At 43.4% G+C, this 27,283-nt stretch overlaps 1 protein-coding gene across 3 annotated transcripts in view; it reads right to left on the bottom strand.

Moving 5' to 3' along the window:
* The window catches only part of LOC139268898 (mediator of RNA polymerase II transcription subunit 13-like), a 283,315-nt gene that overhangs the window by 111,722 nt on the left and 144,310 nt on the right, over positions 1 to 27,283 (bottom strand). For all 3 annotated transcript variants that reach the window (XM_070887712.1, XM_070887713.1, XM_070887714.1), the window contains one exon: positions 15,692 to 15,775. In XM_070887712.1, the coding sequence (XP_070743813.1) occupies positions 15,692 to 15,775 (84 nt within the window). The remainder of the gene's footprint in view (positions 1 to 15,691; positions 15,776 to 27,283) is intronic.

Below are 27,283 nucleotides of genomic sequence, written 5' to 3'. Positions count from 1 at the left end.
TTTAAAACTGAGATGAGGAGGACTTTTTTCTCTCAGGGGGTTGTAAATCTCTGGAATTCTCTGCCTCAGAGAGCGGTGGAGGCTCAGTCATTGAATACATTTAAGGCCGAGATAGACAGATTGTTGTTATCGGGAGCAGGCAAGAAAGTGAAGCGGAGTCCATGATCAGACTAGCCATGATCTTAGTAAGTGGCGGAGCAGGCTCGAGGGGCCCAATAGCCTACTCCAGCTCCTATTTCTTATGTTCTTATCCAGTGTTACATCTCATGGCACTGCATTTATCTCCCACCCCTCCCTGCACCACCGCACCCCGCCAAAAGGACTAGCAATTTCTACCTTAATTATAAAGGGGCAGCTTTGTCTTTGGAATGACAGTTTCATTTGTTATCCCAATATAGATTTACCAATAGAAATAAAAAAGTAAATTTCTGCTAGTGACAATGAGAAGCTAAATTCTGTCCGAAGATATTAGCAGAAATATCAATTAAAACATTGGCCGAACATTTCCTGGGACTTGGAATGTACGCAACATTATGGCGTCAGAATCATTTGCATTAAAAATTGAAAAACCTACACTGTTGCATTTTCTTAAACATGCTGTAGCTAATGTGCAAAAATGGTTTGATGACTTCAAACTACAATTTTCAGGCATAACAAGGGACTTAAAGAAGTAATGTGACCTAAATTTGGCACCATGTTCCCGATCGTTTATGCTGATTTCCACTTGTTTTATATCAGTTTTCATAGTCTCGAGCATATGTTAATGAGGTTCTCAGGAAATTTCGGCTAACTCACCAATGCGAAGATCGGCATAAACTTTGGCATAACTCAGGAAATTCTGGGCTATTACTAAGTTTCCCGAAGATCTCATTGAAACAACCACAACACACAAAACATGTTGATTGTAATGTTGCATATTATTCTTTTGACGTCTTTGCATTGCAGGAAGGTAGCCAACAGCAGACCTCCAGTTAATTGGCTGCACTTCTAAATGTAAATGATTCAGTTCTCAGGTAGCAGATAGCATCAGGCAGATTAAGACCTCCTATTCCTGAAAAGTAAACCTGGGCAGTCAGTTCCCATATTTGCACTTAATGATCATCGAGTGTCATCACTTAGCTATAGTATTCATGTTTTACACCCATTGCAAAAGCTGAAGTGAGACTTTGCATCAATTGAGCAAACTGCCACAAGGAACACAGAAAATTTAAATTGCATATATTTCACAGCATTGTATCATTAGAGACATCAGTTCTCAAGTATTTACAATTTCAATGGTGCACTCCTGAAGTTCTGATCTATATTAAGATCTCAATTTCAGAGTTAATTCCTTGCTATGTGAAATCATTAAATTAACACACGAAATGTGTGTGAAGGTCAGTATTAAAATTATGTTTTTACTGTAACAGCACTGACATTAAACCTTTATCTGCTGACATAGAAGATTTAGCTAGCTAATTCATATTTTCATCTGTAAAATGGCTGTAAAAATCAGCAATCACCAAATTTAAATTCTTCATCCAGAAGCTGCCAACGTCATATATCTGAATAAAGACAGGATTTCAGTCATAAACTTCATTAGGCCTTCAAAATAAAAAGGACATCTGTTTGACATGAATTTAAACTGGGCGGTGAATTCTGCAGGCAAAAGCAAGTTAATTATCCTGATGAAAAAACAGAGTAACTGTAAACCTTTCAATAAGCAGCATGCATAATCCACTTTATCATCTCGCCTATCATACCACAAGGCCCTGACATCTACGAATTCACCTGACATTTGTGGAGTGTCAGCAAATGCCTTAGTGGTACCAACGCTATTCAGAGCTGTCAACTTTACTATCATTCATATCTTCATACTGGCTAAAAGCCATCACTCACACCATGCCATTCCTCATCAAAGCTCCAGGCCATACAAGTCAACAGGACACAATAATAAATCAACTGAAAACAGATTCTAAAATGTAGCATACAAATACAGTGCACATCTACAGAAAGTCTGATTTCATTAAGTTTGGGCTGTGATCCTTTGTCATATCTCTATGTTTACATGGCAACAGACTAAATTTACATAATAAGCCTAATAAATAAATTGATTTAAATTAAAGATGGGTGCAGCGCACTTTGAAAATATCTATGGGCATGATGTGTTTTTATCAGCACACAGATGCCACCCAGCAAGAAATATGCAGATCTTTTCTGTACACAAGAAATATATTTTAGTTTAAAACAAGTTGCATATTAGATTTCTTTTCAAGCAAAAGTTTACTCGTCTGTATTTTTACATAGAATTACACAGAATATGCAGCACAGAAACAGGCTATTCGGCCCAACCAGTCCATGCCGGTAATAATGCTCCACTCACGTCTCCTCCCATCCTTCCTCATCGAACTCTCAGCATAACCCTCTATTCCTTATATGTTTATCTAGCTTCCCCTTAAATGGATCAATTCTATTCGCATCAACCACTCCCTGTGGTTCCACACTGCAAGTTCCATATTCTCACCACTCTTGAGAAGTTTCTTCTGAATTCCCCATTTGATTTCTTAGTGACTATCTTATATTGATCGCCTCTAGTATTGTTCTTCCCCACAAGCAAAAACATTTTCTGCACCTACTCTATCAAAACCCTTCATAATTTTAAAAACCTCTATTAGGTCACCCCTCAGACTTCAAGAAGAGAGTCCCAGCCTGTTCATCCATTCCTGATTGGTATAACCTTGCAATTCTGGAATCATCCTGATAAATCTTTTTTGCACCCTCTCCAGTACATCTGTATCTTTTTTATAATATGGCAATCAGAACTGTACTCCAAGTGTGGTCCAACCAAAGTTCATAACAAGTTTAGCATAACTTCACTACTTTTCAATTATAACCCCCCTCTAGAAATAAACCGTAGTGCTTAGTTTGCTTTGATGGCCTTATTAACCAGAGTCACTACGTTTAGCAATTTGTGTATTTATACTCCCAGATCCCTTTGCTCCTCTACCCCATTTAGATTCTTATTTTACAAGTAATATGTGATGTCCTTATTTTTCTTACCAAAATATTACACCTCACACTTCTGTGTTGAAATTGATTTGTCAATTATATACCCATTCTGCAAGTTTATTAATGTTGTCTTGTAATTTGTTGCCGTTCTCTTCAGTAGTCAATATCCTGAGCTTGGTTAGTTTATTTAATATTTCCTCTTATTTTAAATGCGATTATATAATTTTTAATCTCATCTTCCGATGTCATATTCACCTGATCCTTCTCCCTGGTAAATATGGAAGCAAAGTAATTATTTAATATTTTGGCATTCTGCTATTGCTACCTGTGATTTAATCCTGTCCATCCCTTAATGGCCCTATTCCCATCCTGACGTTCCCTTTTTTATTTTTGTGCCTGTAGAATATTTTACTATTTTTTTTTATGTACCTCAAAAATTTAATTTCATAACCTTCTTTGCCTTCCTAATTGTTTTTTGGACTTCTCTTCATATTCTCCCTAGTCATGCTCTTCCCTGCTGTCCATGTACTTAATGTATGCCTCTTTCTTACCCTCAAATTTTCCCTTATGTCTTTATTCATCCATGGTGTCTCATCCATGTTAGTTCTCTTTTTTTAAACGGAATAAAGTTTTCCTGGACTCTGCTGAATACCATTTTAAATGTTTCCCATGGCTGTTCTACATCATTACTTGCCAACATAGTTGTCCATTTTATTTTCCCAAGTTCTATTCTCAGTCCCTCAAAACAGGCTTTTCTCCAATCTGTTACCCTGGTCTTTGTCATGCTTATGTCTTGCTCAATTATTGTCTTAATTATTATATTATGGTCACTATTGCCGAGATGTTCCCCTACTTTTTCTTCTCTTATCTGCTCTGTTGCGTTCCCGATTACTAGATCCAGTAGCAAATCTCCCCTTATTGGGCTTCTTTCATAATGGGTTAGAAAGGAGTCCTGTATACATTGTGGAAACTCCATTCCCTTATCCCCTTTAACCAACTCATCTGTACAATTAATTTTGGGGTAGTTGAAATTCCCCATGATTATTATTCTATGTTTTTTTACGAATTTTCCTCATTTGCAGTTCCCAAGTCATATTCTTCAGTTATGTGGAAATTGGCCGCCAAAGCTTGCACACAAGTAGTTTGTTTGATACAAAAAACTAAGAATAGGTGTCAAAAGGGGTTTGATGCTAGCATTGAATTGAATGCTACAATGAAGATGCCTATATGCTTAAGCATTTATCTAACTAGCACATGGTTATAAAGAGACAATCATTTTCTCAAATTCTAAATATAAAATACACTCACTCATTGCTACAATTCTCAATGCATCTTTGATTCTCACTTCAAATGTAAAGAAATCAATACACCGGGGGCTAGAAATTGGTCTTTAGGCGATAGCGGTATTATTTCGGCATTTTGCCCCAAAAATATTGCTTTTTTAAAAAAAAAGGCATAAAATTGGAAATAAAAATGCGGCAGACGGTAAAAATCGACATTGATTCGCGGTGGAAACTGCGGTTCTCGCCAACTTTAGTGCGAAGCTGATTACCGCTAAGAAAAAGTCCCGGGGGGGGGGGGTGGGGGGTGAATTTTTTTTTTAAATCACAAAACATTCAGAAGACACACTTATCTAGTGAATTGCTGAAAAATTATTTAAAAATAAAAACCTTAACTTATCTTTTTTGCAGGTCTTCATACTTATCGCTGTTTCTGGGGCTGCAACACAGGCTTTTCTCGGGCGTTTTTTCTCGCCCAGAATACGGGTGCGCCAAATGGCCGATTTAAAGCAATATCTCTTTTTTTCGTCTTACACAATGGCCGTCCACTTTTCAACGGTATTTCAAAACCACCAGTGCACAACTTTGGCCAATTTAAGTGAACACCTGTTTCCGTCAAAAAAGGCAAAATATCGCCGAGAAAACAGGCATGACCAATTTCTAGCCCTGGGTATTCTCAAAACAAAATGGGACCACTGTGCATTTTGTCACAGAACCAAAGCCTTGGCGTTCTTTTTTTTTTAAATATATAGGGAAAAAATAAAGACAAGTAAAAAAACATTCAGTGCTTAATCTTTCAAAAAGATACCAAATAAGGCAGCAATTCAGCCTCAATCTGGGTAAATAATGCTGTGCTATTGGAGCATCAGCTATACACAGTTTTAAATTACTTGCTAGTCCCACGTTTCAGTTTGCTCCCCTGTAATTCTTTCACAGACCGCATATTATTCTAACAGGAATTGATCTTTTGGGGAAACAAATACAGGTTGAACCTCCCTTATCCAGAACTCTCTTACCCAGAACCACCCCTTGTCCGGGTGGCACATGTGCAGAACTCCGACATGAACACATTGAAGTCCTTCCTCACTGCCGATACCCCCCCAAGCCAGCCCACCCAGATATCCGCTTGCTCAGTACTTGTACCCTCCGATTTAACGTGACCACCCCTCGTCCAGAAAAATCCCTTAGCCAGAACAGGCCAGGTCCAGAGGTTTCCGGATAAGGGAGGTTCAACCGGTACTTGGAGGCGTGGCTATCTATTTACAGGGGAAATCACTACCAGGATTAGTTAATTGACAAGTCCAAAATGCAAAACTGTTGGAACTGAATCTACACAAAAGAAGTCTTTTGTAATCTTCAGAATTCCCCATCAACACAAAATGCTCTTCAGATGTGACAGACAGAGATATAGATAGAGATATATATCTCTATCATTATTTATGCAGGCTTGTATTTGAATTAATTAGTTGACTAAACTAATCAAATGCTATCTCCAAATACTGCTTTTGGGGATGCAGCTATCTTTCTTTTGTTTAAACAAAAAGGATCGGCCTACATCTCATTTGTATCTTTCAAACTTTTCACAGCTTAATTCACAACAACCGGTCAACTTCTGATATTTCATTTGAAGAACCAAATATCATTAATGGGTATTATGAATGAATCAGCATCCTGATTGTTAAATGTAGAGGTCAACAGTTTAAGATAACACTACCCATGTCTTTGAAAAGCCAAAGCTGTTTAAGGACTGTAATTAAAATTTAGCACTGCTGCTTTGCCCATTGCCGTTTTGTTTCAAGAGCATGTGCTGCATCAGAGAATTGAACTGGAGGAGTAACTGAGCTTGAAAATAAGAGTGCTAGATACAGTTGTAGACACATCTTGGGTTAATGACTACCTTTACTGATGTGAAAAGCAATCACTAAATATATACAGCAGTCAAAAACAATCTAGTACTCCCATATAGTTTGTTCTTGGCAATTTTACATGTGTTTCCAAAACTGAGGGATTACTGGCACTTATGGTTGACAACTCTGTTTGGATATATCCCTGGAAGCAGCACAAGAACTAGGAGCAGTAGGCAGCCATTTGGCCCCTCGAGCCTGCTCCACCATTTAATATCATGACTGATCTGATCATGGACTCAGCTCCACTTCCCTGCAAGCTCCCCATAACCCTTTACTCCCTTATCACTCAAAAATCTGTATATCTATGCCTTAAATATATTGAATGACCCAGCCTCCACAGCTCCCTGGGGCAGAGAATTCTATGTAACCACAACCTTCAAAGAAATTCCTCCTCACCTCAGTTTTAAATGGGCAGCCCCTTATTCTGAGATAGGCCCCTAGTTTTAGTTTCCCGAGTGGAAATATCCTCTCTGCATGCACCTTCCTGAGCCCTTATTATCTTATATGTTTCAATAAGATCACAGCTCATTCTTCTGAACTCCAGTGAGTATAGGCCTAACCTACTCAAACTATCTTCATAAGTCAACCCCCTCATCTCTGGAATCAACCTAGTGAACCTATTCGAAACAGCCTCCAATGCAAGTATATCCTTCCTTAAATACGGAAACCAAAACTGTAAGCAGTCTCACCAATACCCTTGCACAGTTGTAGCAGGACTTCTCTGCTTTTCTACTCTATCCCCCTTGCAATAAAGGCCGACATTCCATTTGCCTACTTGCTGCACCAGCAAACTAACTTTTTGTGTTTCATGCACAAGGAGCCCCAGATCCCTCTGTACTGTAGCACTTTGCAATTTTTCCTCCATTTAAAATTATAATTTGCTTTTCTATATTTTCTCACATTATACTCCACATGCCAAATTTTTACTCACTCATTTAGCCTGTTTATATCCCTTTGCAGATTTTTGTATCCTCCTCACAATTTGCATTCCCACCCATCTTTGTCTCAGCAAACTTGCCTACATTACACTCGGCCCCTTCATCCAAGTCATTAATATAGATTGTAAATAGTTGAGGCCCCAGCACCAATCCCTGCGGCACCCTACCAGTTACTGTTTACCAACTGGAAAATGACCCCATGTATCCCGACTCTCTAACAGAAAACAGTTAGCCAATCCTCTATCCATGCTAATATATTACCCCCAACCCAGTGAACTTTTATCTTGTGCAGTAACCTTTTATATGGCACCTTATCGAATGCCTTCCGGAAATACACCACATCCAGTGGTTCCCCTTTATGCACCCAGCAAATTCGTCAAACATGATTTCCCTTTCATAAAACCATGCTGACTCTGCTTGATTTGGAAAAGCATGATTCAATGTCCTGCTACTGCTCCCTTAATGGACTCCAGCATTTTACCAACGGCAGATGTTAGGCTAACTGGTCTATAGTTTCCTGCTTTTTGTCTGCCTCCTTTTTTAAAAAAACAGGGGAATTACATTTGCGGTTTTCCAATTTGCTGGGACCGCCCCAGAATCCATGGAATTTTGGTAGATTACAACCAATGCATCCATTATCTCTGCAGCCACTTCTTTTAAGACTCTATGATGTAAGCCATCAGGTCATGGGAACTTGTCCACCTTTAGTCCCATTATTGTACTGAGTACTTCTTTAATGATAGTGATTGCATTAAATTCCTCCCTCCCTATAGCCCCTTGATTATCCAAGATTGGGATGTTTTTAGTGTCTTCTACAGTGAAGACCGATACATAGAAATTAGGTGCAGGAGTAGGCCATTTGGCTCTTCGAGCCTGCACCACCATTCAATAAGATCATGGCTAATCATTCAACCTCAGTACCCCTTTCCTGCTTTCTCTCCATACCCCTCCATACAATATATTTGTTCAACGTCTCTGCCATTTCTCTGTTCTCCATTATTAATTCCCGAGTCTCATCCTCTAGGTGACTAACAGTTACTTTAGCCACACTCTTTTTTTATGTACCTGTAGAAACTCTTACTATCTGTTTTTATATTTCGTGCTAGTTTCCCTCTCTCTTATTTTTTTAGTCGTTCTTTGCTGGCTTTTAAAAGTTTCCAAATCCTCTGGCCTCCCACTAGTCTTGGCCACATTGTATGCCCATGTTTTCAATTTGATAGAAACATAGAAAATAGGTGGAGTAGGCTATTCGGCCCTTCTAGCCTGCACCGCCATTCAATGAGTTCATGGCTGAACATGCAACTTTAGTACCCACTTCCTGCTTTCTCGCCATACCCCTTGATCCCCCTAGTAGTAAGGACTTAATCTAACTCCCTTTTGAATATATTTAGTGAATTGGCCTCAACAACTTTCTGTGGTAGAGAATTCCACAGGTTCACCACTCTCTGGGTGAAGAAGTTGCTCCTCATCTCTGTCCTAAATGGCTTACCCCTTATCCTTAGACTGTGACCCCTGGTTCTGGACTTCCCCAACTTTGGGAACATTCTTCCTGCATCTAACCTGTCTAAACCCGTCAGAATTTTAAACATTTCTATGAGGTCCCCTCTCATTCTTCTGAACTCCAGTGAATACAAGCCCAGTTGATCCAGTCTTTCTTGATAGGTCAGTCCCACCATCCCGGGAATCAGTCTGGTGAACCTTCGCTGCACTCCCTCAACAGCAAGAATGTCCTTCCTCAAGTTCGGAGACCAAAACTGTACACAATACTCCAGGTGTGGCCTCACCAAGGCCCTGTACAACTGCAGCAACACCTCCCTGCCACTGTACTCAAATCCCCTCGCTATGAAGGCCAACATGCCATTTGCTTTCTTAACCGCCTGCTGAACCTGCATGCCAACCCTCAATGACTGATGTACCATAACACCCAGGTCTCGTTGCACCTCCCCTTTTCCTAATCTGTCACCATTCAGATAATAGTCTGTCTCTCTGTTTTTACCACCAAAGTGGATAACCTCACATTTATCCACATTATACTTCATCTGCCATACATTTGCCCACTCACCTAACCTATCCAAGTCACTCTGCAGCCTCATAGCATCCTCCTCGCAGCTCACACTGCCACCCAACTTAGTGTCATCCGCAAATTTGGAGATACTACATTTAATCCCCTCGTCTAAATCATTAATGTACAGTGTAAACAGCTGGGGCCCCAGCACAGAACCTTGCAGTACTCCATTAGTCACTGCCTGCCATTCTGAAAAGTACCCATTTACTCCTACTCTTTGCTTCCTGTCTGACAACCAGTTCTCAATCCATGTCAGCACACTACCCCCAATCCCATGTGCTTTAACTTTGCACATTAATCTCTTGTGTGGGACCTTGTCGAAAGCCTTCTGAAAGTCCAAATATATCACATCAACTGGTTCTCCCTTGTCCACTCTACTGGAAACATCCTCAAAAAATTCCAGAAGATTTGTCAAGCATGATTTCCCTTTCACAAATCCATGCTGACTTGGACCTATCATGTCACCTCCTCATGTCACCTCTTTCCAAAAGCGCTGCTATGACATCCTTAATAATTGATTCCATCATTTTACCCACTACTGAGGTCAGGCTGACCGGTCGATAATTCCCTGTTTTCTCTCTCCCTCCTTTTTTAAAAAGTGGGGTTACATTGGCTACCCTCCACTCGATAGGAACTGATCCAGAGTCCATGGAATGTTGGAAAATGACTGTCAATGCATCCGCTATTTCCAAGGCCACCTCCTTAAGTACTCTGGGATGCAGTCCATCAGGCCCTGGGGATTTATCGGCCTTCAATCCCATCAATTTCCCCAACACAATTTCCCGACTAATAAGGATTTCCCTCCGTTCCTCCTTCTTACTAGACCCTCTGACCCCTTTTATATCCAGAAGGTTGCTTGTGTCCTCCTTAGTGAATACCGAACTGAAGTACTTGTTCAATTGGTCTGCCATTTCTTTGTTCCCTGTTATGACTTCCCCTGATTCTGACTGCAGGGGACCTACGTTTGTCTTTACTAACCTTTTTCTCTTTACCATTCCTTGATACCATTTCTTATTTCCTTAGTTAGTTGCAGATGGTTATCCCTTCTCTTACATTCTTTCCTTCTCATTGGGATATATTTTTGTTGCGAGTTATGAAATATCTCCTTAAATGTCTGCCACTGCCCATCAACCATTCCATACTTTAATCTATTTTCCCAGTCCACTTTAGCTAACTCTGCCTTTGTAGGCTCCTTTATTTAAGCTTCGGACACTGGTTTGAGATTCAACTTTCTCACCCTCCAACTGAATTTGAAATTCAACCATGTTATGGTCACTCATTCCCAGAGGATCCTTTACGAGATCATCATTTATTAATCCTGTCTCACTACACAGTACCAGATCTAAGATAGCATGTTCCCTGGAAGGTTCTGCAACATACTGCTCAAGGAAACTATCCCGGATACACTATGAACTCTCTCTCAAGGCTACCCTGGCTAATTTGCTTTGTCCAATCAATATGACGGTTAGAATCGCCCATGATTATTGCCGTTCCTTTTTTACAAGCCTCCATTATTTCTTGATTTATACTCCGTCCAACAGTGTAGCCGGCCTATAGACTATGCCCACCAGCAGTTTTTTCCCCCCCTTATTATACCTCATCGCCACCAAAACTGATTTGGAGCCAATATAATTTCTCACGAACTCACTGATCTCATCCTTTATTAACAGTGCTACCCCACCTCCTTCTCCTTTCTGGCTGCCCTTCCGAATTGTCAAATACCCCAGAATATTTAGTTCCCAGTCCTGGTCACCTTGCAACTACGTCTCTGTAATGGCTATCAGATCATACCCATTAGTATCTATTTGTGCTCCTGCCTCCAATCGTCCAGCTTCACCTAACATGTCCATGCTCATGGCGCCCCGCCTTCTCTCACCAATTTGAAAGCTAAGAGACTTCATTACTTGATCAGATAATTCTTATTTGTCAGTCAAACAGCCTTTTTTCCCCATAATTTGTTTTTAAGCACAATGGCCCGGATTTTGCGGTGGTAATGATGGTGAAATTGTCAGCGTTCGCTGTCGTTACCCCACTGAAACTGACCACAACTTCAAAATTTAGCGCATGCACAGATAAACACGGAAATCCTGAAGTTGCGGTCAGTCGAAATCACCTAAAAGGATGAACACTTCCCCTTTTGTGATGGAATATTGCTGTTAAAAATGCCCTAAAAGTTTAAGCCTTGTTGAAAGAGGTGTAACTGGGTCTTTAATGGCACACTGACTGCTGAACAACCATTCTGGCCCTGAAAAGCTAATTTTATATTTGTGGAATGTCAAATTTTTCCATTAATATGATTAAGAATTATGATTAAGAATTATAATTTATGCACTATATATATATATATATATATATATATTATTTTTTTTTTTTTTACGTGTTTATGATATTTCAGCTTCTACTTTAATCATGTGTACATCCCAATCTTTATTTTGCACGCTGTAAAATTTAGTAAAAAAGTAAATTAGAATCTGTGCATTTTACTTCCTGGTTTGCTGTCTTGAGAATTCTTTTGTGATTGGCTGCTTAACCAGCTTGATGACATCATTATGGCTAGACGCTTAGGATCCGCTTGATTTGGTGCCAGTTTCAAACAAAGGTCGGGAATGCTTAAATTCACATCGCCGAGATCGCTAGATCGTTGTGGGCCGCTTTCTTGGAGGTCAGTGGCGAGCGCCTGTGCTTCACCGCTGACCACAAATTCCGGGCCAATGTTTTTAATGCCCAAATGATTTTTCTCCACGGTTACTCGCAGAAGTGTTCTGGAGATTAGCCTTTAATTCCTGGAGACTCTATGGCAATCCTGGAAGGTTGTCAACTCTACTGGCACTTGTATTAGAGAAACATGGACAGCGCATGTTAAACAGTACAGATCTATAAAAAAATGGTTTCTAAGACTTTCCTCTGTATTGCTTGAAAATTCAGAAATGTTAGTGAAATTGACTTTTGTTTCCAACACAATTGTAATTTAGAAATAATTTTTGTGGGGCGGCTCGGATTTAGAGTGTTCCACTTATATTGCGCAGTGCACAGCATTCTGGCTATAGCTCCAGTGCAAATGCAGCCTACAAAGTTGTGTAAATCCAAAATGAGGGCCTGATCTGCATTTGAAATAAAACGGAGTGAGAATCCTGAAAGCAGTTGCAGTGGAAGTGCAGCCTTCAATACTGGGTACAATTATTTACACATCACAACTGACAACTTGGTAACAGAATTTTCACTGCTGATTTTTCAAATTGAATGCAGAGCCTTTCCTCCAAACTAAATTTGTGGTTCTCATCTTGTGGCTTACATGTTACTGTGCTTCTGTTTCAGGAAAATGCCTCATTTATAAACTCAAGTTTACTGTTCTACATTAGCTCATTAAAAACAGTATTAGCGTAATCTGTAACATTAAAATTTAAGTCCTTCAAAAAACAAAAAGCTTGTCTACTTGAGCACACCAACAGCAAGCCCACAGTTAATAGCAACACAGGAAAGAAGATGGCACTTGTATCTCTGGAGAACCTGCAATTTACCACAAAAGCTCCACCTCCAGATGCACTTGTCTCCGCCAGTAATGTAAGCACAATGGGCCTCATAGAAGGTAGTCATTTTTTGTGTTTCAATTCACCTATGCGTCAGCTAAAAAGTTATAGATTTGCTGGTCAATACTTAACGTAATATACATCAGAAACACTTGAAAACTTTGGCCCTTAAAATTAACTGCCAAAATAATAATTTGTAATATATTCATAATCTACCTGCAGCAAACAAGAAACAAACAATTCCCAATCACAGATGACTAATATTTCTGACTTCATACACAAATTGATTGGCGCCATAAATATTTTTGACTGATTTAACTTGCTTTGTATACTACTATCCACCATCAGGCAAGACTTTGAAATACTAAACCAACCCTGTTCTTGGTCGATTATAGACTTACTGCTGAGCTAATGAAATTGTGCCTGACAACTCAACATTTCCACTTGTCAAGATGTTTTACCATTTCACACATTTAATTTATACTTAAACGTTTATATTTCATACATTTGAAAATGTACTCCAGCCTTTATGCCTCAAGACGAGTAAAACTGAACATCTTTTTACTATTTAATCATTTTAACAATTACATTTTTGTTTAACCATTTCCCCCCCCCCCAGTAAAACAAATAAAAACATCTAACTTAGTTTATAATTTGATTTCACTGTAGCTGATGAATTTCATGATAGTTGGTGTTACAATGGATTCCCAATTTGTGGAAATCATGAAAATGTGATTCTAGGATGTACAATGAATACTGGTGATGTTGCCCATAAATCAGCGATATGTGGAATACATTTCAACTTATTCCTTCCACAGGCATGTCAGCAATACAAAGTTCATGCAAGTATAAAGTTGCCAGTGTATAATGCATACTGTATTCACCCACCCACTTTCCTAAAAGTGATTTAGATTAGCATTGTGCTCATCATTGATGGATTGCAGAGCTATGGAATGACATTTTCTCATTTTATATTTTCTTTGACCTAGGGCAGTAGATTGTGCTGCATGAAGTCAAAATTATTTACTTCAAATAAATATCGCAAATAAAAACTTGACAAATAGACAAACTTTCAGCAGGCACACTGTATTTATTCTCACTATCTGCCATAGTCCCTGGGGTACCACGAAAATATTTACATGAAACCATTAATATTGGCTGAATTGGTTCTTCACCTCTTCTAAAGCAAGGCCATTTTTATTTCCATCAAAATGCAGAAGCAAATTGTTGTGCTGCATATACCATGCTGTCACGCAATTCATTACCACTGCAAAAACTGACAACAGTGTTTGACAGACTGCATAACACAATCTTAACAAATTTAATTACTAGCATGTTAGCTGTTAGTTTATCCTGTGGACTTGGTGCTAATGAATACATGAAAAAAAGTGACAAACATTACCTCCTAAAAGCAATAATTTTAAGATCTAGCTGCACTTCATAACACAGAATTTATTACTTAATAATTTATTAGAACCTCCACTTCTTGCACCAAAATGCTTGTGACTACAAGCATTCAGTTGAAACTCTGGTAAAATTGTTCAATGATCTGCAAATTATTCTGCAATTGAGAACTTGCACTGTATTTAATGCTTAAATTTTATGCTTTTGAAAATAGCATTTTACATAATGTTTTGTTCCAGAGCGCTCTGAATTTCTTTGCAAATGCTAAATTACAAGCAGGGTTACAATGCCAAAATACAGTGGTGCAATTCTTCTCCATAGATTAATACGGATAACACACCAGGCCCTAGTAATGCTAATGAAAGGTTTCATTCGATTATGCATTCTCGACGATGAATTCCTTTGCCTAAATCAATTTAGTTATTCTGCAATCAAAAATCAAACCACTTACTCCACGTGAACCACCTTCTCAGTTCGGAAGCAAAAGTCAGTGATAACTGGACTCTTCAAATTGCATTTTAAAGCTATTCATGGCCCAAAAGCACAATAAGGATATTTTTGAATCATGTTCAAAACTGAGGTTATAATGATATTTACACTGAACTCTTCCAAACTCTAAATTGATGCATCAGGCACTGCTGACAATCAAACAAGAGCCTACTATCAAGGTCTACACAGGTTATTGTCTTGCCGCTGCAATATGTCACGTTTGTGAGATACTCCCCAACTTCTCACAATATTCACAGCTGCATTCCCAGATGTGCTGGTAGCTCGCATGGGTGTAGTGCAGCTCAAGGTAATACACACTGAACTACTATATCCCAAAGTTATTTGAAATGGGGCAATGAGTTCATTTCAACGGATCAGATTGCATCTCCCTGCAATGCAATGCCTTCTGTAAAACATTCTAGTTTCATATTCTCTCAATTTCACTAAGTGTAACCTCCTCTTCTACTTGCTCCCATTCCTTCTGATCTCCATCTGAAAAAATTGAATATTCCACCTCTAACTTAGGGTAAAAGAAATTATTTGGTCTTCAGCTAATTGTACAGCACATCTGAAGTATCTAATCTGGACAATGTCTGCACATCTCTGGTTTCCAACAGTATCATTGCTGACAAAAGCAATTACATATTGGTCAGAGTAACATGCATCAAGTCTGCAATGGCTGGCAATGGAAATTGTGTAAAGCTCAGGGAACTGCTTTGGAAAAAGCTGGTTGAAAATGTTATAGCCACTCAAGAAAATTCTCTGACCCCTGGTCACTTGCTTTGAACTGGTGTCCAGCAACACTTGATAATTCTTGAATCTGAAAGCTAAGCAGGATTTGACAAATACTGGAGCGGGTCCGGTGAGTCTTGCAAGAACTAATGCAAGAATCATTGCCATGGTTCTTTAGAAACCCTGGCATATGAAGATCCATTGGCAAATTGCATCATGCATTTTTAAATATTCTGTACTTGAACATCAATTTTCTCCCAGTAGCTTAAAAATTATGACACACCATCACAATACAGTTTAACGTACCATACTTGGTAGATAGGTAATAAAGAAGACTTAAATTCTACTTGGTCATGTTTACCTTTTGTTGACCGGCTTCTCATTTTTCTCGTAAGGTTTGACAAACCATTTTCCAATCCGGACAAAGTTCTTATCCATCAGACACCTTAAAAAAAAAGAAAAGGGCATAAATTTAAAATCTCATTTTTTCCTCCATCTTCAGATCCTAATACTGTATTCTGCAGATAATCTAATCCCAAGGTTCTGCTAATGGAAACAGATATTACAAAGATACACTAACGGCCTGGAACGACGAGCCACCCAGTTTAATTACGGAAAACAAAACCTGAACATCTCAGGAGGTCAGGCACCATCTGTGGAGAGGAAGCAGAGTTAACGCTTTCAGTCGATGACCCTTCGTCAGAACTTATGGAGGAAAACATCTGGCTTCTACAATACAACAGTAACTACAAAGTGCTTAGGGATGTCGAGGTTGTGAACGGCGCTATGCAAATGCAAGCCTTTTCCTTTCAAAAAGTATTTTCCTTTCTGCTCAGTACCTATCCCAATGGCATGATGGAAACAGGAAATGTTGCATTTGGAAAAAGGTAGGTTCAATCGTCACTTCAAGACACAACGCATTGGAGAACCAGCCGAGGAACTTCACTGCACTCCACATATTTTTGGAAAGAAATTACTTAAGCATAGTTGTCACTATGCTAAGTAGACAAAGCCCAACACACTAGTCAACATAACACCTGCCCCATCACACTTGAGCAGTGAAATGCTCTTGCTATAATTTTGTAAACATTTTCATAGGGATAAAGGCAGAACTTACCAAGGATGCTCTGCAAGGGTGAAATGCTCTACGTCACAGAGATCAAAGTGCTCCATTACTATGTGGAGCAAGGACAAACTGCGCTGCCATTATCATAAAAGCTGACCAGAGTTTACCCATGCCAGTGATCAAAAGTGAAGCAGTTATATGAACACAATTGGTTAGAAAATAATTTCACTCCCACTGGACAATAAGGGCAAGCTGTATCTTAATTAATTGAAATCTCACAACTTATAGGAGGAGAACACAAAGAAAAAATATAAAACAAAAACATTAAAAATAATGGAAAAAAAATAAATAGGCAAACAAGGTGTATACTTTACAAACCTGGTGCCAACTCCCACACAAGCAGCAACACCAACCAGTGCTTTATTTAAAAGCTAGTGCAAGTCCTGTGATGGTTGTCAAGTTAAAACTGCTCATTTAGCAGCAGCCTGGTAGTACTTGATCTTATTTTATCAATGCGTTAAATAGGTCCATGCCCATGTTTTCCATTATGACCACCAAGCCAACCAACGCTCTCAACTTTGAAAGCCACTTCCATACTAGGCAGCTCCTTCAGGACATAAGGCAGTTCTACTATTAAAGTAGATGGGTACACCTCTCTCAATGTCAAATGGAAATTCTGAGTTGGCCAAACTCAAAGACAACAATTAGGAAATAATTCCTCCACTCACTCCCACAGTGGGACCCTCCTTCTCCAGATTCTCGGATAAAGCACACCATTCCCATTTACTGTCCTTTACAGTCTCGTTGGTAGATGCCCTATAAAAACTATTTCTCAACAGCCTGCACTTACACCTCAAGTATCATCATAAGCAGTCCCTCTGAGTGAAGATGACTTGCTTCCACTCCTGAAGTGAGTTCTTTGGTGGCTGAACAATCCAATACAAGAGCCACAGACTCTGTCACAGGTGGGACAGATAGTCGTTGAGGGAAGGGGTGGGTGGGACAGATTTGCCGCATGCTCTTTCTGCTGCCTGCGCTTGATTTCTGCATGCTCTCGATGTTGAGACTCGAGGTGCTCAGCGCCCTCGCGGATGCACTTCCTCGACTTAGGAGGTCTTTCGCCAGGGACTCCCAGGTGTCAGTGGGGATGTCGCACTTTATCAGGGAGGCTTTGAGGGTGTCCTTGTAACATTTCCGCTGGCCACCTTTGGCTCGGTTGCCGTGAAGGAGATCAGAGTAGAGCACTTGCATTGGGAGTCTCATGCCTGGCATGCAGACTATGTGGCCCGCCCAGCGGAGCTGATCAAGTGTGGTCAGTGCTTCAATGCTGGGGATGTTAGCCTGGCCGAGGACGCTGATGTTTGTGCGCCTGTTCTTCCAGGGGATTTGTAGGATCTTGCGGAGACATCGTTGGTGATATATCTCCAGCGACTTGGTGTCTACTGTACATGGTCCATGTCTCAGCCATACAGGAGGGCAGGTATTACTACAGCCCTGTAGACCATGAGCTTGGTGGTAATTTTGAAGGCCTGGTCTTCAAACACTCTTTTCCTCGGCGGCCGAAGACTGTACTGACGCACTGGAGGCGGTGTTGGATCTCATTGTCAATGCCTGCTCTTGTTGATAGGAGGCTCCCGAGATATGGGAAGTGGTCCACTGTGTCCAGAGCCAAGCCGTGGATCTTGATGAGTGGGGGGGGGGGAAGTGCTGTGCGACAAGGACAGGCTGACGGAGGACCTTTGTCTTATGGATATTTAGCATAAGGCACATGCTTTCGTATGCCTCCTGGAGTTCAGCCTCTGTATGTGCGTAGACGCAGGCGTCGTCTGCGTACAGCAGGTCGACGACAGAGGTTGGGGTGGTCTTGGACCTGGTCTGGAGATGGCGTAGGTTGAACAGGTTCCCACTGGTTCTGTAGTTTAGTTCCACTCCAGTATATATACCTCAAGTATATCCTCCTGCTGAATGCAGTGTGGGGTTCCTGTGTTGTATCTTTCCTGCCGAATTTAAAAGAAACACCTCAAACACCAAAAACAGGCCTGAGAATTATGATGATTTGTCCCAGAAGGAAATGTAAAATTATCAACATGTTGGTGGAAGGGAGATGGAAATGAAGGCATTCAATATTTCCCCATTACAGGGATGGAAATATGGTCACAGACAAAGGCAATGTGACTTCCACTCCATGATCAGAATCGAACCCCCTTCCACGGGGACTGTTGGGTCTTAATGCTCAAAGGTCCCACTTTTGAAAACAGAGGTCTGTTACTGGGAAATATTTCTTGTGAAAGTGTGTTCTGCTGCAGTTATGCAGATGCAATTTGCTTGCCGGGGATGGACTATCAGGGGCATGACTCCTTCTCAATTTCAGCACAGCAAATCTAACTAGCCGCAAAAAAATAACCAGAAGTACAGAAATGCTGGCCAGTCTATTCTAATCTGAGATATTGCACCATTTGTTTCCCGAGGGCCTATAGGTTCCAAAATCTATCCAGCTCACAGATGTGCACCAAATCATTGAGCCTGAAGTCAGTGACAGGAAAGAAAGGTCAGAGGATAAGGCCCATGTTATGCTCCCTTACACCAGACTGTTTTGGGAATGTGAGATTAAGTATCTGGACAATTATTCGATTATCTTATCCTTCTGAAATAGCCTCATGATAGATTTTTGTTCGGAAAGGGTATTAAGAACCAAGGCAGATAACTGGAGTTAAGCTACAGATCAGCCAGGAACGAACTGAATGGCAGAACAGGCTCAAGCGAATGAATGGTCCACTCCTGTTTCTGTTCCTATATCTGGTACTGGACTGTAAAGTTGAGTGCGGCTATCAACCATAAAAGACTTTATGACGGTTTCCAACAGAAAAGGCCACTAGTTAATTCCAGCCATCAAGGAAGTGTTCTTTTTCTGGAAATGAGACGATCGCTAATCATTCAAAATACAACCCTGATGGGACTTGGTGCACGAAAGTAGATGGCGAGCAAAGTTTTTTTTTTAAAAAGATGAGCTAAGATTCAAAAGGATAAATGATGGTAGAGTGCCCAGCAGAGCTTTTCAGTAATCAAGTCTGAAGGTGACAAAGCATGAATGAAGGTTTCAGACACAGATGGGGTGGGGCAATGAGGCAGGAAATATTATGGAAGTATAAGTTGGCAGTGTTTGAGATGGCGGGCATATGGGAGTCACAAACTCCATTCAGGAATAAACACAACATAGAGGTTGTGAACTATCTGAAACAGTGCCCATGGAAAGGGGCTGAAGTTTGTGGCAAAATCACAGAATTTGTACTCTGACGAAAGAAGACAACTTTGGTCTTCACAATGTGAAAGCAGTTTGCTGGACCACACTCTGGATTCTGATCAAAAGGATGACAGGGTGCTCAGATAGGGGTGTGAATGAAACCTCTGGAAAATTTATCATCCTGAGAATTTAGCATACGGACACCCAGCACTTAGAGCTTGCATCATTCTTCAATGGCTATGATCATTCATTCATCATTGAACTTTTCCCAATTGATTATTTTTGGTTAAGCTTTTTTGTTTTATGACATGCTGGAATATCTATAACTACTTGGATCTGACAGAATAGTGAGTAAAAGCAGTCAAGTAGTTAGCAAAAGATGAGGAATATGAGGCAATGAAAAAGACTCTTCATCTTCTCCAGTTTGAACTTAACATAGGAGTGTTCATTGGCATCGCTGATTGAAGAGAAACGAGAGAGCAACTATGCCAAAAAGTAAATCCAGGATAGTTTGTGTAAATCAAGCCTTCAAAATATCAGCAATATGTCAAACATGAAAATCTCACCATGAGCTATATGGAGCTGATTTTCAAAAATGTATTATTTCTGTACAAAAAATACCGTTGACTACTTTGGTACTTGCAGCGAGTTTCAAAACATGGACCTTACTTCAATTGCGTAACGTGCATGCAAAATGTGTTGTGTCACACATGGGGTAATGTGACAAAATATTTGAGTAAAATTAGAATTATCAGTCTTCATGGTAAAAGACACTAAAAACATCCCAATAATAGAAAATCAAGGGGCTATAGGGAGGGGGGTACTTAAAACTATCACTAAAGAAAAATTACTCGGTAGAATAATGGGACGAAAGGTGAACAAGTCCCCTTGACCTGATGGCTTGCATCCTAGGGTCTTTAAAGAAATGGCTGCACAGATAGTGGATGCATTGGTCATAATCTACTAAAATCCCTTGGATTCTGGAGATGTTCCAGCAAATTGGAAAACCACAAATGTAATGCCTCTATTTTAAACAAAGTAGGGAGACAGAAAGCAGGAAACAATAGACCAGTTAGCCTAACATCTGTCGGAGGTAAAATGCTGGAGTTCATTATTAAGGAAGCAGTAGCAGGACATTTGGAAAACCATAATTCAATCAAGCAGAGTCAGCATGGTTTTATGAAAGAGAAATCATGTTTAACAAATTTGCTGGAGTTCTTTGAGGATGTAATGAGCAGGGTGGATAAGAGGGAACCAGTGGATGTGGTGTATTTGGATTTTCAAAAGGCATTCGATAAGGTGCCACATTAAAGGTTACTGTACAAGATAAGAGCTCACAGGGTTGGCATGGATAGAGGATTAACTAACAGAAAACAGAGTCGGGATAAATAGGTAATTTTCCAGTTGGCAAACGGTAACTCGTAGGGTGCCACAGGGATTGGTGCTGGGCCCTCAACTATTTACAATCTATAGTAATGACTTGGATGAAGGGACAGAGTGTAATGTAGCCAAGTTTGCTGATGACACAAAGATGGGTGGGAAAGCAAGTTGTGAGGACACAATGGGCCCAAGTTTCCACACGATAAAAAACAGGCGCCCCTCCGAGCTGGGCGCCCGTTTTTCACGCCTAAAACTGCGGCGGAAAAAAACCGCGCAATTCTGGAGCGCCCTGCAGCTCCTGGTCTGTTTGGCGCGGCGCCCAGGGGGGCGGAGCCTACACTCGCGCCGATTTTGTAAGTGTTAGGGGGCGGGTACCATTTAAATTAGTTTTTTTCCTGCCGGCAACACTGCGCGTGCGCGTTGGAGCGTTCGCGCATGCGCAGTGTGAAGGAAACATTGGCACTCGGCCATTTTTGTAGTTCTTTGCAGCTGTTTAATTTTTGAACATTTTTGAATAAAAGCACATTGCCATCAGCACATCAGCACTGAGAAGGCTGCAGGAAGCCTCAGAAAGTTGAGGCAGCCGTTTCCCTCCCCCTCCCCGCCCGCCGTCGGGAAAAAAAGGCTGCCTCCTCCCCCGCCTCCGCGGGAACGAACAGCTTTCTCCCCCGCCCCCCTCCCCCCCCCCCGTGGGAAGGAACGGCTTTCTCCTCCCCGCCCCCCGCGGGAACAAACGGCTTTCTCCTCCCTCCCCCCCCCCCCCACCAACCGCAGGAACGAACGGCTTTCTCCTCTCTCTTCCCCCCCCCACCGGAACGAACGCCTGCAGCATTCTCCCTGGCTGAAGCACTTTCACACAGGTAGGAAGATGGTTTATTTAATCTTTTCTTTGCTTATAAATGTTTATTCAGGTTGGATTTATTTGAATAATATTTGTAGAAGTATAAATAAGGATTTATTATAGAATTTAATGACTTCCCTTCCCCGCCCCCCCCCTCCCACCCCACCTCGTTCTGGACGCCTAATTTGTAACCTGCGCCTGATTTTTTAATGTGTAGACAAGGTTTTTTCAGTTCTACAAAAATCTTCACTTGCTCCATTCTAAGTTAGTTTGGAGTACGTTTTCACTGTGGAAACTTTGAAAACAGGCGAAAGTGGCCGGACACGCCCCCTTTTGAAGAAAAAATTCTGTTCCAAAGTGGAACTGTTCTACCTGACTCGAACTGCAGAAAAAAAAAATGTGGAGAATTGCGATTTCTAAGATAGTCCATTCTCCACCAGTTGCTCCAAAAAATCAGGCGCAAATCATGTGGAAACTTGGGCCCAAAGTATCTGCAAAGGGATATAGACAGGCTAAGTGAGTGGGCAAACATTTGGCAGATGGAGTATAATGTGCGAAAGTGTGAGGTTATCCACTTTAGCAGGAAAAATAAAAAAGTAAATTATTTAAATTGAGATTACAAACTGCTACAGTACAGAGGGACCGAGGGTCCTTGTGCATTAAACACAAAATGTTAGTATGCAGGTATAGCAAGTAACCAGGAAGGCAAATGGAATGTTGGCCTTTATTGCAAGGGGGATGGAGTATAAAAGTGGGGATGGAGTATAAAAGTGGGGATGGAGTATAAAAGTGGGGATGGAGTATAAAAGTGGGGATGGAGTATAAAAGTGGGGATGGAGTATAAAAGTGGGGATGGAGTATAAAAGTGGGGATGGAGTATAAAAGTGGGGATGGAGTATAAAAGTGGGGATGGAGTATAAAAGTGGGGATGGAGTATAAAAGTGGGGATGGAGTATAAAAGTGGGGATGGAGTATAAAAGTAGGGAAGTCCTGTTACAACTGTACAAGGCATTGGTGAGACCACACCTGGAGTACTGCGTACTGTATTCACTGGAGTTCAGAAGAATGAGAGGGGACCTCATAGAAACGTTTAAAATTCTGACGGGTTTAGACAGGTTAGATGCAGGAAGAATGTTCCCAATGTTGGGGAAGTCCAGAACCAGGGGTCACAGTCTAAGGATAAGGGGGGTAAGCCATTTAGGACCGAGATGAGGAGTAACTTCTTCACTCAGAGAGTGGTGAACCTGTGGAATTCTCTACCACAGAAAGTTGTTGAGGCCAATTCACTAAATATATTCAAAAGGGAGTTAGATGAAGTCCTTACTACTAGGGGTATGGCGAGAAAGCAGGAAGTGGGTACTGAAGTTGCATGTTCAGCCATGAACTCATTGAATGGCGGTGCAGGCTAGAAGGGCCGAATAGCCTACTCCACCTATTTTCTATGTTTCTATCAAATTGAAAACATGGGCATACAATGTGGCCAAGACTAGTGGGAGGCCAGAGGATTTGGAAACTTTTAAAAGCCAGCAAAGAACAACTAAAAAAATGAGAGAGAGGGAAACTAGCACGAAATATAAAAACAGATAGTAAGAGTTTCTACAGGTACATAAAAAAAGAGTGTGGCTAAAGTAACTGTTAGTCACCTAGAGGATGAGACTGGGGAATTAATAATGGAGAACAGAGAAATGGCAGAGACGTTGAACAAATATATTGTATGGAGGGGTATGGAGAGAAAGCAGGAAAGGGGTACTGAGGTTGAATGATTAGCCATGATCTTATTGAATGGTGGTGCAGGCTCGAAGAGCCAAATGGCCTACTCCTGCACCTAATTTCTATGTATCGGTCTTCACTGTAGAAGACACTAAAAACATCCCAATCGTGGATAATCAAGGGGCTATAGGGAGGGAGGAATTTAATGCAATCACTATCATTAAAGAAGTACTCAGTACAATAATGGGACTAAAGGTGGACAAGTTCCCATGACCTGATGGCTTACATCATAGAGTCTTAAAAGAAGTGGCTGCAGAGATAATGGATGCATTGGTTGTAATCTATCAAAATTCCATGGATTCTGGGGCGGTCCCAGCAAATTGGAAAACCGCAAATGTAATTCCTCTGTTTTTTTTTTAAAAAAGGAGGCAGACAAAAAGCAGGAAACTATAGACCAGTTAGCCTAACATCTGCTGTTGGTAAAATGCTGGAGTCCATTATAAAGGAAGCAGTAGCAGGACATTGAATCATGCTTTTCCAAATCAAGCAGAGTCAGCATGGTTTTATGAAAGGGAAATCATGTTTGACGAATTTGCTGGGTGCATAAAGGGGAACCACTGGATGTGGTGCATTTCCAGAAGGCATTCGATAAGGTGCCATATAAAAGGTTACTGCACAAGATAAAAGTTCACTGGGTTGGGGGTAATATATTAGCATGGATAGAGGATTCGCTAACTGTTTTTTGTTAGAGAGTCGGGATACATGGGGTCATTTTCCAGTTGGTAAACAGTAACTGGTAGGGTGCCGCAGGGATTGGTGCTGGGGCCTCAACTATTTACAATCTATATTAATGACTTGGATGAAGAGGCCGAGTGTAATGTAGGCAAGTTTGCTGAGACAAAGATGGGTGGGAAAGCAAATTATGAGGAGGATACAAAAATCTGCAAAGGGATATAAACAGGCTAAATGAGTGAGCAAAAATTTGGCATGTGGAGAATAATGTGGGAGAAAATGTAGAAAAGCAAATTATAATTTTAAATGGAGGAAAAATAGCAAAGTGCTACAGTACAGAGGGATCTGGGGGTCCTTGTGCATGAAACACAAAAAGTTAGTATGCTGGTGCAGCATACTAACTTTTTGTGTTTCATGCACAAGGACCACCCTCACACTCCCCCACACACACACCCCCCCTCTCCCGCCCCCGCCCCCCACACACACCCCCTCTCCCCAACCCCCCCACACACACACCCGACCCCCCACACACACACTCCCCGCCCCACCACACACACACATCCCCGCGCCCCACCACACACACACACCTCCGCCCCCCCCACACACACACCCCCGCCCCCCCACACACACACCCGCCCCCCCACACACACACCCGCCCCCCCACACACACCCGCCCCCCCACACACACCCCCGCCCCCCCACACACACACACACCCCCGCCCCCCCACACACACTACCCTCACCCCCACACACACTACCCTCACCCCCACACACACCCCCCCACCCCCACACACACCCCCCCACACACACCCCCTCCCCCCCCACACAACCCCGCCCCCCCCCACACACACACGCCCCCCCCCCCCCACACACACACGCCCCCCCGCCCCCCCCACACACACACGCCCCCCCCCCCCCCACACACACACGCCCCCCCCCCCCCCACACACACACGCCCCCCCGCCCCCCCCACACACACACGCCCGCCCCCCCCACACACACACGCCCACCCCCCACCACACACGCCCACCCCCCACCACACACGCCCACCCCCCACCACACACGCCCCCCCCCCAACACACATACACCCCCCCCCCAACACACACACACCCCCCCCCCAACACACACCCCCCCCAACACACACCCCCCCCAACACACACACCACCCCCCCCCCAACACACACACCCCCCCCCCAACACACACACCACCCCCCCAACACACACACCACCCCCCCCCCAACACACACACCACCCCCCCAACACACACACCACCCCCCCCCAACACACACACCACCCCCCCCCAACACACACACCACCCCCCCCCAACACACACACCACCCCCCCCCAACACACACACCACCCCCCCCCAACACACACACCACCCCCCCCCCCAACACACACACCACCCCCCCCCCAACACACACACCACCCCCCCCCCAACACACACACCACCCCCCCCCCAACACACACACCACCCCCCCCAACACACACACCACCCCCCCCAACACACACACCACCCCCCCCAACACACACCCCCCCCCCACACACAACCCCCCCCAACACACACCCCCCCCCCCCCAACACACACACCACCCTGCCCAACACACACACCACCCCCCCCAACACACACACCACCCCCCCAACACACACACCACCCCCCCAACACACACACACACATCCCCCCCCACACACACACACACCCCCCCACACACACACACACCCCCCCACACACACACACACCCCCCCCACACACACACACACACCCCCCCCACACACACACATACCCCCCCAACACACACACACACCCCCCCACACACACACACACCCCCCCCCACACACACACACACCCCCCCCCACACACACACACACCCCCCCCCACACACACACACACCCCCCACACACACACACACACCCCACACACACACACACACACACCCCCCCCACACACACACACACACCCCCCCACACACACACACACACCCCCCCACACACACACACACCCCCCCCACACACACACACCCCCCCCCACACACACACACCCCCCCCACACACACACCCCCCCCCACACACACACCCCCCCCCCCCACACACACACCCCCCCCCCACACACACCCCCCCCCCCACACACACCCCCCCACCCCCACACACACACACCCCCCCCCACACACACACACACCCCCCCCCACACACACCCCCCCCCACACACACACCCCCCACACACACCCCCCCCCACACACACCCCCCCCCACACACACCCCCCACACAAACCCCCCCCACACACACACCCCCCACACACACACCCCCCCCCCCCACACACACACCCCCCCCACACACACACACCCCCCCCACACACACACCACACACCCCCCCACACACACCCCGCCCCACACACACACACACACCCCCCCCCACACACACCCCCCCACACACACACCCCCACCCACACACACACACACACCCCCCCCCACACCACCCCCCCATACACACTCCCCACACACACACACACAACCACCCCCCCCCCCCACACACACCCCACACACACACACACACACACACACCCCCCACACACATCCCCCCCCCCACACACACATCCCCCCCCCACACACACACCCATCTCCCCCCCCCACACACACACCCATCTCCCCCCCCCCACACACACACCCATCTCCCCCTCCCACCTCCACACCCATCTCCCCCTCCCACCTCCACACCCATCTCCCCCTCCCACCTCCACACCCATCTCCCCCTCCCACCTCCACACCCATCTCCCCCTCCCACCTCCACACCCATCTCCCCCTCCCACCTCCACACCCATCTCCCCCTCCCACCTCCACACCCATCTCCCCCTCCCACCTCCACACCCATCTCCCCCTCCCACCTCCACACCCATCTCCCCCTCCCACCTCCACACCCATCTCCCCCTCCCACCTCCACACCCATCTCCCCCTCCCACCTCCACACCCATCTCCCCCTCCCACCTCCAC

The sequence above is a fragment of the Pristiophorus japonicus genome, chromosome 8 (assembly GCF_044704955.1).
Source record: "Pristiophorus japonicus isolate sPriJap1 chromosome 8, sPriJap1.hap1, whole genome shotgun sequence".
Classification (NCBI taxonomy): domain Eukaryota; kingdom Metazoa; phylum Chordata; class Chondrichthyes; family Pristiophoridae; genus Pristiophorus; species Pristiophorus japonicus.
This window is presented reverse-complemented; position numbering and strand designations above follow the sequence as displayed.